The sequence below is a fragment of the Tachypleus tridentatus genome, chromosome 6 (assembly GCF_004210375.1).
Source record: "Tachypleus tridentatus isolate NWPU-2018 chromosome 6, ASM421037v1, whole genome shotgun sequence".
Lineage (NCBI taxonomy): Eukaryota > Metazoa > Arthropoda > Merostomata > Xiphosura > Limulidae > Tachypleus > Tachypleus tridentatus.
Window position 1 is genome coordinate 158,661,244 of NC_134830.1, and position 22,218 is coordinate 158,683,461.

Consider the following 22,218-nt stretch of genomic DNA (forward strand, 5'->3'; position numbering starts at 1 on the left):
CCACCTACTGCAAACTCTTGGGCTATTCTTTCACCGACGGATAGTGGGATTGACCGTCACATAATAACGCCCCCACGGCTGAAAGAACGAGCATGTTTGGCGTGACAGGGATTCGAATCCGCGACCCTCGGATTACGAGTCGAGTGCCTCAACCACTTGGCCATTAAACATGGTAATCATTCATAATTTTAAAATGATAAATTAGAAGGAAAGCAACAAATCAACATCACCCACCACCAGCTCTGCAAGTCCTCAACCACCGCATACATTACTCTAAAATTACGAAACTTCCGATTCGTTATGTAGCACACAAACCACTAAACTACGCCTAACCCCTTTATATAGCGTTTATCTTGTATTTAAAACAATATTAATTTTAATCATCTAAGATAATGTTATGTCGACTGATGTTTTTATTTATATCTTAATGTACGTATATCCATAGTTTTTAACTGCTGGTTAGAATTTATCTTGGGTTACTTTTAAAAATGTTTTAAGACCCCTTCGCGAACACATATAGCCCCATTTAATTGAAGCGTTATAACAATCCTTTTTAGTATTTAGTTCTTTTATCATTTCAATAACAATCTTATTCCGAAATTATAGGAAACTTCGGTAGTAATTCTGAGGGCTCAGGTTTCGATAACCGTGACAGGCAGACAACATATAACCCACTATTATAGTTTTGTGCATTACAACAAATAAAATAAATAACACTGAACTATTTTACAGTCAGGATATTGCCCGGCATGGCAAAGCGTGTTAAGGCGTGCGACTCGTAATCTGAAGGTCGCATCCTCGTCCTTTCAGCCGTGGGAACGTTATAAAGTGACTGTCAATCCCACTATTTGTTTGTAAAAGAATAGCCCAAGAGTTGGCGGTGGGTGGTGATGACTAGCTGCCTTCCCTCTTGTCTTACACTGCTAAATTAGGGACGGCTAGCACAGATAGTCATCGAGTAGCTTTGTACGAAATTCAAAACAAACAGTCGGGATATATTTTGTTTACACAATATCATGCGTATATATATAATTTTGGTCTTTGGTTATTCCGTGACATTAGTGAATGATATATATTAAGTGAAATTCCATTTGTAGATTAATTTTAAAACCAGTGTTGTAGTTGTACTTCACATTTTAAAATAGTATCCACGTTATCCTATTAAATTATTTCTGGCTTGTAATTTTATTACTAAGTATTTCTTTCGACTGAACTTCCCATCTTGTACACACAAGCGTACATGTTCGATCTCTACAATTTGGTTAACCTAACTGTTTACTTCGGCTGGGGCTTGGTAAGTGTAAACTTTATAACAGCGACAACTAATTGTAAGGTTCGCAACAGTTTCGAATATATGTTAACTTCCTCAGAACTAATTAAATGTTAGTTTTATCACATCACCCTATATTCGTAGGAACAAAAATACTGCAATGTCCTGTACGTCTTAAAAATGATACTCAAAATACGACAGAACTGTGGATTTTTGTAAACGATTTCACCTCTTATTTTCTTCATTGTTTTCGTACCTAAATTGTCATCAATTATCATATTTTTATTCGTGTAGTTACTACATCATACACGTCTTAAAACTGATTTAAATATGTTTTTTGCCGTTTATGCTAGCTATTAATATTATATTGGCTGAAGTTCTTTTAGTTCGTTAAGCATTTCTTAAATAACAAAAGATTTTTGCAGTCTTCTAATTATTATTAAAACGAGATTCTGACGACCACAACTTTATATACAAGTATAAACAGGGTCGGATTATTTATTAGTTACAATTGGCACAGTGCATAGAGCCTAGGAAAACTATGGGCTCATGAAAATTTTCCTTAAAAGTTAATCTTTGGTTTAACTTACACAGCTATAAGGCTTATGAACAGAGGGTGCCTAGGCCCTACATTTGGTACCGAGTACCAAATGGAAATAAGAAGTTATTATACACAGGTATATATTAGTATCATATGTAGGGCAGTGTGCAAAGGGCAGGTACACATTTTAATTGGTGTATATGTTAAACGGTAAATAATTTATTCCTTTCAAAACATTTTCAAGTAGTTCTTATTTCAATACTGATCTAAAAATTGATAGCATGACACAGGGCAAAAAAGTACTAAAAATTATTTTATTTGTGCAATATCATACTTTATCATTATTAATACTTTTGTTTATAAACAATAATTATCTTATGAAACATATATATATTAAATATATATATATTATTTTATTCATAAGGAAACATGCTGAACAAAACTATATTTAAACAAAGATGAATGTACTGATAGGATCCATAAATATTTGTCAGTTCATGTACATTAAAGTTCTTTTTAGTTATTGCACATCAAACACAAGACTGGATAGAGAAAGTTTAGTTTAAACTAATTGTGCAACTATGATTTTACTACCAAAGCATCATCCACGTATTGTACTTTAATGACATCCAAAGCAGCTTTTCAAATAGGAATTTTTTTTTCACTGATATTACAGCTAAACAGTAACCTAAAAATGACTCACCACTATGGACTAAAATGTTTTCACAGTCAAACATTAATGTGAAAATAACCTCATACTGCATGTCAAATCATTGTTCTTAATGCCAATAAGTCAAAATTTTCCAAATTAAAAAGTTGATCTTATATCATTGAAATTTTTTTAAAAACTGAAGGCAGAACCATAATAACTGGAGCATACATTGTGCAAAAACTAAAGCGTGCCAAGGTGAAGCAAGGAGACAGAAAACTGCTGGGAAACCAGATACTAAGATTTATATTGACATACAATTTCTTTGTGTGAAAGGGACATATATTAATATATTGTAGTTATTATTTATTTGTCACCAATTAATACACAACTGACTATGAGAGATTTCAAAAATAAATACTTTTAAAGATGTTTAACAGCTTTCTGTGTCAGAAGAAAACACTCAAGTTTCATATCATTTCTGAATATGTTTTACATCTTTTCTTAAAACTAAGAATAATTTTTTAAAACTAATATATTCTACAACTATATATTCACTGTTTCACAACTTTTGTTTTAAAGTCTTCAAGTCAAATCTCAAGTTTGATATGATGTGATAATAGTAAGTTCTAAGCTCAAAATAATATACATCAAATTACTAGTATGGCTACAGGAACAACAAATATATAAATCAGTTTTGAAGCCACTGCCCAAAGTGTGGGTTACACAGTAATTAACTTAACAGTGTTAGGTATTATTGAATGTTGTTTTGGCATGAAATAGAATATTCATTGAAGTCATCACAAATCTCAGTTTATCATTTGCTGACTGTCTGGAGATGAGCTTACTGAAGAGAGCAGCTTCGCTTCCTGTGGTGTATCACTTTGGACAACTTTATTTTCACAGCATACAAAGTCACTGATGAAGCAACTATTAGGCTTAGATGTGGTATGAAACTGTTTAGATTCTCTCAACATGACCAGTTGTGTTAGGCTTCTTACAATGTTATGAAATATAATTTAAATAACAGTATACGTATTTGTCTACTACCTCGAGAAGACAAATGCATGTGTTTAAAGGATTTCTACCTCTTTTTAAACCACAGATAAATACTGTATCAAAAACACTTGTTCTGATAAACCTACTAGTTATAGCAACTTTTCTTTTATAATAAAATTTGAAGTTTAGTAACCAGTGGTCCATTAGTATTAGCATTATTTATAAATCCATTACTTTCAATAATAAACTATCGATATATCAATGAGAACCTCTTACTGGTTCAATGAGCACCTTAACATTTACATTTTAAACAAATAAATTACAAGGAAACCAAGAACGGTTTCAGACTAGACTTGGTCCAGCTCCTCCGGCTTTTCATCTCCTATGACAACTGTATTCCTTCTATCTTCAAAAAGGCTTTTAGCATAATTAACTTGCTGTGAAACCTGGAAGAAACAAACAATATTTGTAATTCTTTCTTTTTATAAGTACAAGTGAACATGATTGTATCCAGTTGTGGGTCATTTACTTGTCATGAAGCTCGCTGACAACAAAAAAACAGCATCTTGCCATGGTTTTAACTAACAAAAGGTCCATGATATATAGTGACAAAACTTCCAAACAGTATAACTCAGAAATACACTGAAATTATTTTTAATAAACAGAATCCTTTCCTGTGAAAACAAACAAACAATTATTAGAAATATTCAAAATAAACTGACAAAGAAAACTTAGCCTCTTCCTATAATTAAAAGTTCTATCAGATTTATTTGAAAGTTTTTTTTATCATTTTAATATATTTTTTTATTTACAAATTAAAGGTATAACCAAGAATAATCAAACTGTTATTTTTACTTCTGTAATGTTGATGTTTTAAAGCAGCACCCACCTCTTGCTGAGTAGAAATCATTACACAAAATTTATAATCTTTTGGCTCTATTACATAGATGATTTCTTAGGCATCAAAAAACATGATCTCAAGGATTTAATTAAGCCTGCACCATCCCAATCTCCATCCATTGTCTGTACAATTTATGCTTGAACATGCAACAAACAGTATTAAATCATACATCAATTTTCTAAGCATATTTATTACTGTAAGGTTGAAAATATCTAAACACATATTTTAAACCAAACCAAATAAACGAAACCAATTACCCTGAATTTTTTATTCCCATTATCTACTTGGTATGAGGTGAGATACAGTTACTGGCTACCTGTACAGAATTGACAACAACACCTGCAATGATGCCAGTAGTAAGAACAAAGGCAGACAAGAACTTAACTATTATCACACAACAAATATCAATCTAAGTTTGTGTCTCAAGTTACTTAACGTTTTGCCAAAAAAACACAAAAAAACAATCCACAAGCAACCCAAGGATCCATGAAAACTGAGTAGAACATTAAATATATCAAGATTAAATTTTTAACTCGCACATACACCAGTACAAACTTAAACAGATCTCTGATAACTAACGAAAACAACTGGTTTTCTTGGCAACTGTGCTATTGAAAATGTACCCTCCACAAAACACACTGACAAAACTGTACACTTCACAGAAGTCAGTACACACAGATAATGAAGACACTGAGGACATTAAGTAACAAAAAGCATACCACACATTCTAACCCATCCTCATCACAGTTTCATTGACATGAAGGACCAAGAAGTTTTACTCTCTGGATCAATTACACCACAAATCAGTTGTTCACTTTAAAGCATTTTGTTCAATTAATTTATTATTAGATTTTGTTGACAAATTAAACAGTTGATTTGAACTTATCCTTGGGTTAACTTATTGACATAGTATTTGTGATCTGTCAGTTCATTTATTGTCCTGTTAAGGTTTAATTTTGAGTTTTATTTAACTACATACTAGCATAATTACACATCAACAACAGCTCTGATCACAAGGATAACATACAATACTATATTCAAAAATTATATTTTTACAATGTTCTTCATTAGTTCTTCTCACTAAACAGACAAAATTGTATCTTTAAGAATGGCTTAAGTTGAAACATCAGTTTTACTCTGGAGTTACGAGTCATTCATTCAGTTTTACTCTGGAGTTATGAGTCATTCATCAACATATCATACCTTTCTTTCTTGAGTTTCCACAAAGTCACATAAAATCAATGTTACAGTAATTATGTTTGTAATCAATTTAGTTTTCTTTCAGGAGTGTTAGTTACACTCTGTAAAACAGTTTACAATTTAAAAACTATCTTCTTTCTTTAGGATGGGTTTTCCCATTAAAAATACACACACACACACAAATACACAAAATAAGAAATGTTTGTAACAGTGAACTAAATAGTGTTGTTCAGCATGATCTGAGGCAGGCTTTGCACTTTGTTTTATTTTATTTATACACTACTATACTGAAACATTTCTCTCAGGAACTCAAAGTTTGCCTGTAATCCTGCTGATATTCAGTATATAAATCTAAAGAATAAAAATTAATAATTTTTATTTCTCAGCCATAATTTACAACTTGTCATACTGACTAGAAAAGAAACAAACAAAAGAGTAAAATCAACACTAATTAAACAAAACCTACAGATTCATCTTTCTACCTGACTTTTGTCAAATGATTGAAGAAATATTCACAGCCTTGACTTCTTTTGTACAGTTAGGAAGTGCTACGAGTGTTCCAATTAATCATAACCAACTTACAGAAGGAATTATAGTATTTCACCAATAAAGTGTATGTCACAGAAAAAAAATAAACAGACTACCAAATATAAGATCTAAGAACTAAAGAAAAGTCAGATTTGAATACCAAAACAGGCAAAGTAGTGTCAAATTGGAACAGTGTAGAACTGATGGAATAAAAAAATCTCAAATCATTTTCATAGTGATGACAAGAAGAAATCAGGAAGAGATGCTTGTGGAATTAGGCCAGTCACTTCTCATAACTTTACATACAACAAACTGGATTTTTATAACAGTACTGAAAAAGAATAAAGTTATTCAGGTAACAACACCATCTTGTGTCTGAAAAGAAAATATCCAGTTATTCTTGCCTTTCATCCAGAAAGACTGATCCATTGCACTGAAAGTAAAGAATTAGTCTTGCTTTTAAAAAACAAACTTAAGGAAAATTGTCATGTTATTTTCTTGCATAGATTAAAATGTTTGTTTATTCCACCTCTTGCTGTGTCACAAAAAGAGCAATCAAACTGTATTTTGCTGAGGTCCTTTTATAAGTTTTACTGGTGTTACATTATGTGCTGACACAGTCTATGAACCACCCTACTTACCCTATCTGATATCTTATGCAAGTCATACCAAACTTGGGGACCTTAAGAAGCTTTACTGGTGTTACACTATGTCTTGACACTGTCTACAAACCACTTACCATATCTGTTATCTCCTGAGAGTCACACTAAACTAAAGGTCCTTAAGAAGCTTTACTGGTGTTATACTATGTTCTGACACTGTCTACAAACCACTTTACTTACCCTATCTGCTATCTCCTGCGAGTCACACCGAACTTGAGGTCCTTTAGAAGCTTTACTAATGGTATTCAAAAGAGGTAAAATTTCATCAGTGTTCATATTAAACTGTAAGTAAATCTTGGTTTGACCCAGAACCCCAGTGGTGGATTTGACAGTACAACAGTAGTACAGCTCTCCCAGTGGGACAGTGAGGATGATTTTGTTGACTGATGGAGTTTTTCGACTGAGAATGTAAACCTGTTCACTGGAGATGAGAGCTCGCAAGTCCTCACTTCCTGCAAGTAGTTGCTCATATGCTACAAAACTAAAGAGTGAAGAATAAAACATAATACATTAACTTATTTGAAGATAATTCAACAGTCATATAAAAGCTATGGAATATGAAAGTATTTTTAATATTTGTTATACAGGGACTCACGTTTAACAATAAACTTGCATTAACATGTTACTTAATCAGTCAAATTTGCATAATTTAGCAATAAAACATTTAAAGCATAAGTAAACTAATACAAAATTAATCCTTTCTGTTGCAAAAAATAAACACATAAATTATTAGTTTTTATATCGACACATTACATCTGAATCTACCTTCTGTAAAGTTAAATATACATTTTTCTTGTACGACTTATATGACACCGTGATAGAAATCACAAACTTTATTTTGTTTACTATTTCATGTTCTAAAGGCACAACAAAACCATCATATTCAATGAGCTTCTGTGTTAGTATTATAAATTATTTTTTGAAAAGTTACTTTATGTCATTGAAACTCAAACTGATTTCTTTCCTTATTAGACAATGTTTAAGAATGAAAAAAAGAATTTTTGTCACCAATTCCATGTTTTAAAGTTTGACTGATAAACTTCTCTTGTAGGTTTATTATTCTTAAGTTTAACAATTCATATTTGTTTCCCACAGAAGTTGCTGAGCAGGAAATAGCTATTTCATAAAATTGTTATACTAAAATTACACAAATGTATCTTACTATTCACTGTAGCTTCAAAATATTACAAACAAAATGAATTTACCTTGTCTTTAATACTAAATTATTAATTATATACCTCACTACTCGTTGTAGGTACAAAATAATATCAACAAAACAAAAATATGGATTTAATTAGAAGTAAATCAAACACTTTGTTGGAAGCTTTAAAACTAGTTGTTTATTTAAGTGTAAAACTACCTTCAACAGAAACTTAGTTTGAATTAACTAGTTGGATTGCACAATTAAAAGAATCAACCTTATTTACAGGATAAAGAAAACTGAAAAATTAATTTTGGTAGCAAAAAGCTACCCATAATTTTTTACTTTTGGTCTTTGAAGTGAATATATGCTATTCTAAACTTATGTTGTTTTGCTGATGTTAGCATTTGAACAAACATAAACTGTAGTTACTACAAGTTACTTCTGTTCTAAATTAATATATATCCTAGAATATCTAAAATACAGTTCTGGTTAAACTATTAACTTTACTGTACCAGTATTTCTTTACAAAATAATCCTAATCACAGACACCAAAATTTATAAATCCATTTGTCTTAGGCCTAACATACCATAACTAATACTGTCAATAAATAAGATTAAATAATATTCTATGACCTAATGTTAGACATTTTAAAAACATTTTGATAAGCTTTTAATATGTTGTATAAAATGTCAACAAATATACATTTTTTCCCTCTGTTGTTTACATCATTTGAAATTAAATGTACATACACACACATTTAGATATTAAGATATGCACACATTTTCATGACAAATGATGGTGGCTTTTAATTTCAAATTAATATTTCTTTCACAAACTTTAATTTGTTTCTTTAGAAACGTTTATGCAAATTAAATAATCAATTGAGCCAATCAGTAACCTTCACACAGCATTTCCTCATGGTATTAATAACAGGTTTTGTTTTCTTTGTTAGCCTAAAAGGTAATTTAAACACACGACTGTTTGATATTTAGCTCTTTATGTTAATGATGTAACATGTGGTACTGACAGCACCATAAGAAATTATTCATAGATAACCATAACCACAGATGAAATGTAATTGCCAACATACAAGTTCAGTGAGAAAATAAAATTTTTATTACTGTGGCATTTGATTTAATAATCTGATTTCTAATTAGATTTTAACTAAATTAATAAATTATTAAATTAATTTTTACTAGTTTCTTCCTACTTACAATTCATTGAAGTTCCGATCATTTAACTGAAAGAGAAACTCCTGACCTTGGGCCTGATGTTCCGAATACACAGGTAGTAACCCTCCTGGTCCAACACATAATCGCGAAGGACGACACCTAGTTGGAAGAATATGGGAACTTCTACGACTAGTGTCCCTCAAAGCACTTGCAGCACCAGAAGCAAAATCTAAAACTCCAACAGTTGGCTTAGTGACTGTTCCCACAAGACCTTTTCCTAGGCCTGCAAAAAAATCCCTAAAAAAAAAACCTTCAGTTGTAAATAAATTTTAATTAATGGTCAAATTACCAATTTGTTTCTATTCCACTCACGTTGGTGAGGTGTACAACTTGCACTGAGTAATCTTATATGTTTACCTGCTGTAGCACTAGGGTAAAGAACAGCCCAAAACGTTGAGTGCAATTACTCATTTTCTACATAAAATACATGAGAAACCCCTGCAGTTATCAAAGAGGGTTAACTACAATATTTATGGTGTTTTCATTTTCATTGATTTTCTCTAATTTACTTACCACTCCTCCAAGAAGTATGAAGTTTAATGTAAATTACTAATTATAATGTCATTGTTCAGGCAAAGTACAAATTGTATATCCTTCAAGTTATTTGATCACAGAGCCGTAAAATATAAAATCAGACCCCACTTGTAATGCCCACCTGTCACATCCTTTCTGCCAGAAACTTCCCATAGTTCTAACTGATGTATAATACTACATTATCTATAACTAATGGAAAGTCAAGATTTTAGTCTACCAAAGAAGACCCAGCTCAGTATTTTATATCTTAGTTCTTCTTACATGTATTCTTCATTTACTGTTATATTAAAATTAGAAACTTTTTTAAGTTACACAAGGTTAGATTAGGTAAAATAAAGAATAATTTTTCAAGAAGTACACTTGTGACCATCTTTTGATTTCTTTAATTCTACAGGTCAACACGAGCTCCACATTCACCAACCAATTTACAAATTTCATGGCTGAAATATTAATTTAGACAAATGATAATAAAACAATACAATTTAAGTGTAAAGAGTTTAAAACTACTTAGGATAAAAAACGTAGGTTCATGTTACAATCTGAAAACATTCTAGAAAGAAAGGGTAATTTAGATTTATTTCAAATGTTGTTTTGGTGTTTAAAAGGTTTGTTAAATTGAACATTCTCTTATAAAGAGTTAGGGTAGAGAAAATAACAAAATATAAAGTTTTACCAAAAAATAACATTTTGCAATTACCAATGAGAAGTTTTAGAAATTACACAAATGAAATTAAAACATTTTCAGATGAATAAAAGTATTTTAAAGTAGCAAAATTACTACATGTTCACAAAGAAAATCATTATTAAAAATGATTAATTCAAAAATAAATTTTTTTACATACAAAAGTATTGTAATGTTTTCTGAAAGACAACCAAATTTCGTGAAAATACATGTATTGTGAAGAGTTGTAGAACTGAACAAATACAAAATGGTACAAACTTGATCAATTTGACCAAGCCTATGTTGAAACAGTTAAAAGGTAATAAGAAAATGCAAGATGAATTCCCAAAGAAATTGCTGATTTTGCTGCATGAGTAAATGATATTGGTTCTGCTGAATATTAAAGTGAAAAAGAAAATATATAAATGGTCATTTTACATAACTGCATTTCTAAGTGTAACCAAGAATGAATTTGTTAGTGTATATTGCACTTGTTTACCTGAAACCCATCAGTAGCTGCACCTTCATACGTCTGTGACAGAATACTAGTGACTCCACCAAGTAAACCGATCCCAAGCCCTTTAAGTCCAGCTACTAGGTGATCACTCCCAGCACTAGCAGTATCCTGACGGATCCGTTTCCTCATCTCTTGATGATGTTTATCCATCGAAACAACTCCGAGACCATCTGACAGAGAGCCCGTAACCTGAAGAAAAATAAAATGTAATTGGAGTTTCACAGCTAAATAATTTTGGATCAGAATAAGAAACATTTCATTTCCATAAATGCCACCATTAACAAAAATTCAATGCAAGCCATGGTCCTTTTTTTAACATTGACTTCTGCCACCAAAGATGGACAGAGATTATGTTTTAATTCCTGTTTGCATGCGTGTTTTTGTCAGCAAGATTTCTTCAAAATAGCTGAATGAAAGTTGGTATAAATTTGGACTATGGCTAAACTCAGAAATGACTAATTTTTAGAGGGTTAAAATCAAAAAAAAAATCATATTTGTTAATGTGGGGATAATTTTTTACACTATTTTTGCTCTTATTATAACTCAGTCAAAAATGATTGGATCTTGATGAAACTTGGTACACGTGTTGAATACTATTCCACATTCTCCTGCCAGAAAGGGTCAGTATATGTTGATAACAATGGACAAACAGGCAGAATTTTGTACGTTTTGAGGGCTGAATATGATTAACACTGCATAGCAGAGGTATGTCCTCTACTGTTAGAAATTAAAGTTGTCTTTGTTGAAGATAACTCCTACCCAGCCAAAATGTGTATTTTTGTCCACTAGTCTATCCTCTATTACGATTTGTTACGAAAAAAGATGACACATCAACACTTTCAGTTCTCTTAACAATATCAGGCACTTCATCAGAGTTTTCAAGGTAAAGATGTAACAACAAATATTTGCAGCTATACCCAACATTATCAGAATTTAAAGAAACCTGTGCCTATTTAATTCTATATTAGAACAGAAGACTGCACTGTTGTTGGTTTAATAAATAACATTATTTAATAACCACACTGATGTTTTTATTAAATTCTCCCCATGCTAGATACTCTACCAAACATGGGAGATTTGAAATGTAAGTGGAAAATGCTACCAAATTCCACTAAATAAATTGTATGGACATATTTTTTTTCTCAGTCCAAATAAAATATAGAATATTAACAATTAAACTAAAGTATAATACAATTCAAAAATTAAGGCACTAGTAGAATTTTAAAAGTAAAAACTAAAGTTCAGTATCGTGTTTCTTTTAAAAACAAAAGAAACAATTGAATATACAGAACTTTTGTGCCTGTATGAGTGTCATTAATTTAAATGCCTCCAAGTGATGCAAAAACATTTTAAAATGAACATAAGTAATTACAACATGACATCATTGTCAAATGACAGATCCTAGCAGAACTAAACAGAAAATGGCTTTAATTAAAACATCTTCCACGTTACTTTTTGTTTTCTGCTTCCAACAACCTGAAACATCAGAAAACAATTCTGTGTTTGTGAATATTATCTGTAGAAATATCACAGTTTGTATGAACTGAGATAAGAAAGTAAAACAACACAGACTATACCTTAGCAGCAGAGTTGGACAAGCCATGTGTAACATTCTTGAAAAGTCCACCGAAGTTTCCTTCTTTCACAAGTTCTACAAGTCCATGAGAAACATCATTTGCAAGGCCTAGTGGGTTACCCAAGAAGTCTATTGCCCCAAGAATTTTAATTGCCTGGCTTTTAAGTTCCTAAAGAAATGAAATTATGAAAAAACCAAACAAACTTAACTTTAGAAGAAATGAATGAATGTATTAAGTGTAACAATATTATCTTACATTATTACAGTGTTAAACAAAGTTGATATAAATAATTTATTCAAATATTTTATAAATAAAACACAAAATGTTATTTAACTAAAATAAAGGTTATTACCTCTTTATAATGCTCATAAATATCATCCAACAAGAACTGGAGAGTTTCAAATGGGTGAACACGGAGAAATGGATCTGAAATGGAAAGGGATTTATCATGAGGTGATATAAGTTGTATTGGATCAATATCTAAAGCAATTCAGCAGGTGAAATATTCAGAAGAAAATACAACTATTAAGTGTTACAATAAAAAAAATTATTGTATTAAAACACATGTCCAACGAGTTTCTACAATTCCTATGGTATTACATATGTTAGAAAACATGTAGGTTCAAAAATGAATTTAATACAAAATTTAAAATTAAGAGTTTCAGAGCTAAGTAGGGTTGGATCAAATTAAACACTCTTCTATGTCATAAATGCCACTACTACTAACCACAAATGCAAACTACAGTCCTTTTGAACTTTTACATCTGGCATCAAAGGTGGACAGAAATTATGTTTTCATATCCCTGTGTGTGTGTGTTTTTTCAGCAAGATATTTCAGAAATGGCTAAATGGATTTGCTTGAAAGTTGGTTTAAATATGAACTATAACCTCACTTTGAAGTGATTAGTTTTTGGTGGACTTTGTCAGGAGCAAACTGATACAAATATCTGTACCAACAGATCTGTTGCCATTTTTCATCACTTTCATGAAGTGTAATTTTATTTGACAAAGTATTAGTGGCTAAGAAAAGAAAAACCTAAACAAATATTTAAAAATGGAACTATATCAGTAAATGAGCCAATAATATTCTATAAAAGGAAACTTTAATTTGTTCAACATAAAGCCCACAAAATGAACACTTATTTGAACATTGATAACTTCAAGACAACTTTTTGCTCTCATGTGAATCTTATACTCTGAAAACACATGACTGATGTTTGCAGCATGTTTATTGAAAAAAACAAGTTTTTGATGTAGAACTAACTTATCTCACATACATACGAGAAACAAAGCTTTCCATGAAAGCAACTCAAAGTTACTTCTAGCAAAAGAATGTAATAATGAGTACTAACTTTAGGTTTAGCCATTTCACAACAGGTCACAGGTTAAAGGTTAAAGGCCATGTCGTCAAGTTTGTTGTCTTGCATTCAAAATTTTATTGAAGAACTGTTTTATGAATTTATACCAGTGAGTTTGAAATCAAATTGTAAAATATAATTCAAACTTCAATGTTACATGAGAGTTAATTTCTTAATTTGAAAGTGAATATTAAAAGATCAAACCTAAATATAGATTTTAGTGAGTCATGGGGTATGTTGAGTACAGCACTGTTTAAAATTAGATACTGTGATATCAAAATACTAAGTCTATTGTTTCATACAAATTAGGAAATCAAATTACTAATATCGATAAGCTAGAATATAATACAAGAAATTCATATCTTATTTTGCTGAGATGTGGCTTATGTACTGAATCAAACACGGTGGCTCTGTTCAACTCTTTCCATTTTTTGAAATGATCACTTATATACTCTTACTACATGTGAATAACCAATTGAAGCTTAGAATGTCCCCCTTGTGGTTTTATCAGCCATTTTAATCTGTGAAAAGGCTACCATGTTCTTTCAATCCAGATTTCAAGGAGATAGGTTATGTCTTTGGTCTGTGCTGTCAATTAGTGCCTTTCTACCATATAGGGGGCTGGAATGCTAACGTCAAGAGGTAAGTTTTTATCTTACTTACACCCAAATGGTATTAGTACCTTATTTCCTTATTTTCATTTAAATTAATTCTTTACCTGGGAGAGCAGTCACTTTACCACAACTGTCTGCAGGCAGTGAAGTATGATACAGATGTGGGACGTTGTGGGCTTGAGCACCCACATCTCACTCTCCTAATTTCTATTTCTAATTCTGTGCCTACTGCTATTGTTTATTTCTTACATGAGACTGGCAAATGGAGGTTAAGACTGATAGACAGTGTATCTCCACTGATATGTGGGTCCTACTTCTTCAGTCATCTCTAAAACCTAGGATACATTTTGTAATCTCACACTGTAGTTTGTATCCTGGGATCTTTTCAGTTGATGCAACATTTTTTGTTTAATTTGTTTTGTTTCAGCTTGTTTTCAGTTAAAATAACTTATCATATAGTTCATAATAATTGAAATATGAGTGTATATTAGAAAATAGTAGTCCACTAGTATATTAGAAAATAGTAGTCCACTAAAACACAGCCAAGACAGAGAAGACTAAAGGTCAGTTTTATGTTATTGGATACGTAACACAAGTACAAGTGCACCATGTCAGTGCAAGGTATGTAATGTTAACTGGGCATAATTGGAAGGTCATTAACATAAAAGAAATATATATATGTAAATATATAGTTATGAGACTTATGGTACTTAGATTAAACATTTGCATTTTCATGTTATAATATGTAGTCATTCTGGCATGAAAAAAAACAATTTATATTTATTTCCTAATTTTTCTATGATGGTTACAAGGTTGGCCAGTTGATTGACTCCACCTAGTTAGAGTATAGAAAATAACAAAATATAAAGTCTTATTGAAAATAAATATTTAAAATGTACTTAGGAGGTTTTAGAGATTACATAAAAAATATTTGATATTTATGGTACAAAGAACAGTTTTCTTAATCATAACATGAAATCACTTTGCACTCAAGACTAGTAATGGAACAGACTATTTTCACAAACAAATTTTTAGTAAAAGTATTTCATTAAAAATTTGATTTTTTGTGTAAAAAAGTTTATTAAAATTCTACCAAATTTTGTGAATATATAGATGTTGTATCAAAAGTTATAGTGTAAATACTTAACATGTGCAAAAGTGTAGATGAACTCGTGTGTATCATATCGAGTCCACAGAAAAAGGGTTAACAAATATTTTTATTGGTACTCATGTACTTGATGTGTCAGAAATCTCGTGGTCATTTTGAAGTTTAACCAAATACGAAAGAACAAATATTTCCTAACTACATCAATATAAAATCTTGCGTTTTTGCTGCTTTACAGCTTTCAAGATTCAACCTACTATATAAAATAAAATCCTTCTACCTAGTTCTACTATAGCATCTTCAAAACGAATCAAATGCCATCCCATCTTGTGTTTCAACTGGCGAAGTTCAGGTGGCAACTGTCCACTTGTCAAAACACTTAAACGTAGCTGCTGCATGTGAAGCTTCAGAGTGCTGAAGTAATATCGTTGAGCATGAGCAGACGCAGCTGCAGCTAGGGCCCTGGAAATGTATTGTTAGTATTCAATTGCAAAAAACTAAATTGTAAAAACAGATATGCATATTAAAAATGTTGACAAAATCTTATAAGGTTTGTATCTCTTTAGGTTTTGTTACCTGTTGAGATTAATATTCCCAAAACAGAACCATTTATCCTTTTATGATTATTTTTCAAGTTAATCATTTTCTTATTGTAATAATAATAAAACCTAACATTATTGTGAAAGAGATCTATCAAAGAAAAAAAAATCGAACTTAAGCCTTGTGCAATCTGGAAGTTGAAAACAATCAGTATGCAAGTAGAAAACGTACATATTTCAAATGTTGAAACTAAGTCCATGTAAAAGAATATAACAACACAATAATGACTTATGTACAAGGTATACCACAAAAATTTTATTTTAAGAACGTTCAATAAAAAATTTATTATTTCAGAAATTCACAAAAAACGTTTTTCCATGTTATGCATACATTGCAGTAGTGGTCCACTAGTGGTCCACCCAAAGTATTGGTCCACACAGATATTCCAAACGTTCCAGTGTACAGTGTTTAGCAACTTAAGTTTATTGTTTTACAATGTACTTTAAAACAGTTTAAAAATTTAGCATTCTATGAAGTACCCTGTGAAATTCAGGGTTTGAAACCAGTGAGTTCTCAGTTGAAAAAAGATTAAGAACTAATGGTATACAGGTGAGTTTTTCAACAAATTTACAATTTTCAAAGATAGTATATATACATATGTGAATATTAACAACTTACCTTTGAGCTTGGCTATCATTTTCATCCATCCTCTCAAGTTCAATGTCTGACTGGTCGAAACCAAAACACTGGAGCAGTTTCAATAAAAGTATCTCCTCGAGGTTGAGAGTTAAGTTTTTTATAGTTATGAGCAGGTGCTGAAAACAAATGATGGTAAGTGACTGCCACAGAAAGTCAGTAATAATGATAAGTGACTGCCACAAAAAGTCAGTAATCTATTCATATCACAATTCATTAACAAATCTGTAAGTTCAATGAAAGATGTATCAAATGAGAAGATTTTTTCCATGATTTTGTACAACTTAACTAAAACATTTACATAAAAAAAACTAAAATATCATTATCAGCATTTGTAAAAATTCACAGAATGGACAGAAGAATGATACAGGTAGACAACTTTTAGGCTAAAGTCTCTCTTTAGACAAGTTTTTTTGCCTTTTTTAATCAAAGAAAGAATGTATTTACCTTAAACAAGGTTTACAAAGAGTTAGGAATTTTTTTAATTGGTTCATTATATTTAGTGAACTAAATGCTCTTTAAAAATATTACAAGTTTCTTAAATTTCATACACAGAAAACAAATTGTTCTGCAGTTAATTATAAATTATTATTCCTTCTTTCTTATTACTTTCATTTCCAAGTAAACCCCATGTATTTATAATATGTACATAACCATTTCACTGCAATGAACACTTGAGAACTGTCATGCAAGTTTGGAATTTTGTACCATCACACAGAAACTCCCTTTCACTCTTTCCAAAGCATACCAGTATCAAGTTTAAGGTATGCACAGAATTGTGTTATTTTTTTTCATTTGAATATCTAAAAATAAACTTAACACTAGAAGGGATAATCATGTAACAGTTTCAAGTTTAAGATAGGCAAACAGATATGGACTGACATTGGGAGAATTATTCATCTACAAATGAGGTAATGAAAGAAAGTTCAAACACAAAAATGTCACAATATACACTGAGATACGATCCAACAAACCTTAAAGATCTGAACATTAATGTCTGGCATAGAGGATCTCTGAATGGTGACATACACTGCCGGCAGGTGACGTAGGTGATCCGTTTTATCTTGAGGAGTGACATAAAGCATAACTGGTTGCTCTGCATTCAAGAGATGATTGTCTGCTTGGAGGTTTTGAATACTACAGTCTAAAGTCTGACCACCTGCATTCTGGACAAACTCTACCATGATGTTATTGAGCAATAAATACACCAATTCTTCACTCAAGTGGTTGATTACAGACACTCCAAGACCACTTGAGAGGTGAAAAATTAGCTGTTAAAAAAAAACAAAACTACTCATTAATGATGCTTTTATAAACAGCTCTGGTGTACCAACTATACTGTTACCTAACAATACTGCTATATAATACAGCAGCAACATTGTTATCTAATACAATAAAAATTCATACATAATACAGCAAGTCACTATAATGTGCTATCATCTATTATGTCTGGAACATTCTGTTCCAATGAATCTGAAGATCCCAAGAACTGAGTACTTTGATACAGAATCTAGCTGAGAAACCCTGATTAAACATGACAATATTTATCTATCACAATCACATATTTAACATGGCAATATGTTGTTATCTGAAATAGGTACAACCCTGCCCCTTAATGTAGAAATTTCACATTTTCATGCCTTTGAGACAACAATGTCCACATACTTTGTACTGTTATACACAAAGAGAAAATTCATACTTGAAGATCATGTGTTGACCCTGGGGTGTCATTACTGCTTTCTGGAGCTTTAGGGGTCTCTTGTGATGAAAGCTTAGGTTTCTCTCTTTCTTCTAATACGACCCAATCTGAGCTTGATGAAGTTAATGATACTAGTTGCTAAAGGATAGAAATAAAACATTAACTTTCACCGTACAAAAAATACCATAATATTGTACAATTACTTTATATTACTGGTATGCCTAAAGGTTTCACAAGTATGTATTAAGTAAGAGGTCTGAAATATATTTCTTTGCAGAAGCTGCAATTCATTCTCTCTTCAAATTATGAGTCACAAATTTTCAAAAATATTTAACTTTAACCATTTACCAGTGTCGCTAGTAAGTATATTTTACCACTGGTTCTTGGTATATCACTAATAAGTATATTTTACCACTGGTTCTTGGTATATCACTAGTAAGTATATTTTACCACTGGTTCTTCGTATATCACTAATAAGTATATTTTACCACTGGTTCTTGGTATATCACTAATAAGTATATTTTACCACTGGTTCTTGGTATATCACTAGTAAGTATATTTTACCACTGGTTCTTCAGTATATCACTAATAAGTATATTTTACCACTGGTTCTTCAGTATATCACTAGTAAGTATATTTTACCACTGGTTCTTGGTATATCACTAATAAGTATATTTTACCACTGGTTCTTCGTATATCACTAATAAGTATATTTTACCACTGGTTCTTCGTATATCACTAGTAAGTATATTTTACCACTGGTTCTTCGTATATCACTAATAAGTATATTTTACCACTGGTTCTTCGTATATCACTAATAAGTATATTTTACCACTGGTTCTTCGTATATCACTAGTAAGTATATTTTACCACTGGTTCTTCGTATATCACTAGTAAGTATATTTTACCACTGGTTCTTCGTATATCACTAGTAAGTATATTTTACCACTGGTTCTTGGTATATCACTAGTAAGTATATTTTACCACTGGTTCTTGGTATATCACTAGTAAGTATATTTTACCACTGGTTCTTCGTATATCACTAGTAAGTATATTTTACCACTGGTTCTTCGTATATCACTAGTAAGTATATTTTACCACTGGTTCTTAGGTATATCACTAGTAAGTATATTTTACCACTGGTTCTTCAGTATATCGCTAGTAAGTATATTTTACCACTGGTTCTTCAGTATATCGCTAGTAAGTATATTTTACCACTGGTTCTTCAGTATATCACTAGTAAGTATATTTTACCACTGGTTCTTAGTATATCACTAGTAAGTATATTTTACCACTGGTTCTTCAGTATATCACTAGTAAGTATATTTTACCACTGGTTCTTCAGTATATCACTAGTAAGTATATTTTACCACTGGTTCTTCGTATATCACTAGTAAGTATATTTTACCACTGGTTCTTCGTATATCACTAGTAAGTATATTTTACCACTGGTTCTTCGTATATCACTAGTAAGTATATTTTACCACTGGTTCTTCGTATATCACTAGTAAGTATATTTTACCACTGGTTCTTCGTATATCACTAGTAAGTATATTTTACCACTGGTTCTTCGTATATACCTTTTGTCTGATGTCAGTTATTTGTAGAACACGTGTTGGGCCATCAGCCACAACCTTTACGGCCAGCACACCCGACCCACCTCGAAGTTTCTGCCGACTCAGAGCTTGTTCAATAGGTACACCGTTGTGCATTGTCTTAAAGGTAACAGGTTGGGTAGGTCCAATAACAACTTCATTCCCTAAAATCATATAAAGAGAAGAAATATAAGAACACAATATGGGTTGGATAATAAATATCATGCTTCTCTTGCTTTTGGCTAAAATTAAGGATCTCTATGTAATAAAAAACCTTTTTAAAGAAATAAAATAAACTGTGTGGCCAACATTTCGGGCATATGACTTTCATTGGGTTCCGAGAAGTTTTTTTTGCCAAAACGTATAACACACAAGTTTTAAAGTGATTTGAACCATTTTGTTTTTATTTTATCATGCTGTAGCTAAGTTCTTTGCTCTGTGTGTGTGTTACTTATTGGAATATATAAAATTTAATTGAACAGTTGCTAATATATAGATTTAGTTATTCTGCTATTTCCAACTGTATTCAAAAGAAAATAAGGAAACACTTCAGGAGACTGTTTTATTATCTTAGTAATTTCCAAATTATTGATTTGTTCATTTTAGTGGAAACCTACACAATAAGCTATTTGTCCTCTGAGCTCATTGCAAGTCCATAAGTTTAAAACTGATCTATAGGGGTAGGTGAAGTTTAGATACATCTGTTTTCCTACTTATGGTGAAAACAGTTCAGCGACAAGCTTACATCACAAACAGAATGAATAGCTCTAACATATAAATATATATAAGAAAAGACTTAAATTGATGTTGGCAAATCGAAGTAGTCAGTTAAATACAATGTTACTTTTATCTTAAGACCACATCTTAAAAGTGCATGACATAAAGATCTGTAAAACATAAAGCTACAAATAAAAATTTGCTTGAACATTATAATTGTGCTATAATAAACATGAAGTAAAATGAGAACCAGCACAAATTTGTGAAGACAGTGGAAATGATCCAATGTAGATAATATAACAACTGTAATAAAGCAACCACATTTAAACTGACAGAACAATCTGTCAGATCTTGATTCTGATGTGCTTAAAGAATAACAAAAGACAAACTGACAGAACAATCTGTCAGATCTTGATTCTGATGTGCTTAAAGAATAAAAAAGACAAATTGACAGAACAATCTGTCAGATTTTAATTCTTATGTGCTTAAAGAATAAAAAAGACAAATTGACAGAACAATCTGTCAGATTTTAATTCTTATGTGCTTAAAGAATAAAAAAAGACAAATTGACAGAACAATCTGTCAGATTTTAATTCTTATGTGCTTAAAGAATACCAAAAGACAAATTGACAGAACAATCTGTCAGATTTTGATTCTGATTTGCTTAAAAAATAACAAAAGACAAACTGACAGAACAATCTGTCAGATTTTGATTCTGATGTGCTAAAAGAATAAAAAAAGACAAACTGACAGAACAATCTGTCAGATCTTGATTCTGATGTGCTTAAAGAATCAAAAAAAGACAAACTGACAGAACACATTTGGGGACTGTAAGAAGCCATGGTGGGATGGGCTGATCAGTGGATACAGCAATGTTATCCAAGAACAAACCCAATTCATCAAACTGTGCCTGGATATGAAGGCCAAAAGGAGCAATGGCAGATCATCTGTTCTGAAACAGTACGGCCCACTGAGGAAGGAAAACACAACCCCAGGTGGGATGCTTTGGTAAGGAATGAAGTTTTGAACCATACAGTAAAGACAGTTGCAAATGGCAGAGGTGTAAAGAAGGTTCATGAAACTATATGTATAAGCTCTAAACTGAGGAAGTGCAGAAAGCCCCAGTGCAGAGCCAAAGTCCTTGATGATATATGGGGTCCAGCATCTTTAAGGCTGAGGTCTTGGCAGAACTACAGACCAGTGATTCACAGTCGAGTTTCAATCGAATAAGAGCACAATATATCTTTAGCATAGAACACTGGTCCGCTCCCCAAGTGGTGGAAGAGAACACACAGAGAATGTTCAGTGCTCTTGTACATTCGACCAGTAGCTGCTTGATGTGTGGTATAAAGGTCAGTTTATGGTCAAAGATAGGCCCCAAGAACTTTGTCTCAGGAACCACAGGCAGCACAACTTCACCGATACGGAGTTCAGGATCAGGATGAATACCCTGTTGGTGGCAAAAGTAAGAGGGAGTT

The 22,218-nt window shown here is 31.6% G+C and overlaps 1 protein-coding gene across 1 annotated transcript in view; it reads right to left on the reverse strand.

Annotated features, from left to right (window-relative positions):
• Nucleotides 1-2,204: 2,204 nt before the first annotated feature.
• Nucleotides 2,205-22,218, reverse strand: part of Vps13D (vacuolar protein sorting 13D) — a 145,462-nt gene continuing 125,448 nt past the window's right edge. Inside the window, exons 68-78 of the mRNA XM_076503042.1 lie at nt 20,009-20,187; nt 18,429-18,566; nt 17,704-18,000; nt 16,712-16,848; nt 15,774-15,955; nt 12,769-12,842; nt 12,417-12,584; nt 10,814-11,028; nt 9,110-9,364; nt 6,931-7,231; nt 2,205-3,905 (exon numbers count right to left, since the gene is read on the reverse strand). Coding sequence (XP_076359157.1) covers nt 3,807-3,905; nt 6,931-7,231; nt 9,110-9,364; nt 10,814-11,028; nt 12,417-12,584; nt 12,769-12,842; nt 15,774-15,955; nt 16,712-16,848; nt 17,704-18,000; nt 18,429-18,566; nt 20,009-20,187 — 2,045 coding nt within the window. The 3' untranslated portion in view covers nt 2,205-3,806. The remainder of the gene's footprint in view (nt 3,906-6,930; nt 7,232-9,109; nt 9,365-10,813; nt 11,029-12,416; nt 12,585-12,768; nt 12,843-15,773; nt 15,956-16,711; nt 16,849-17,703; nt 18,001-18,428; nt 18,567-20,008; nt 20,188-22,218) is intronic.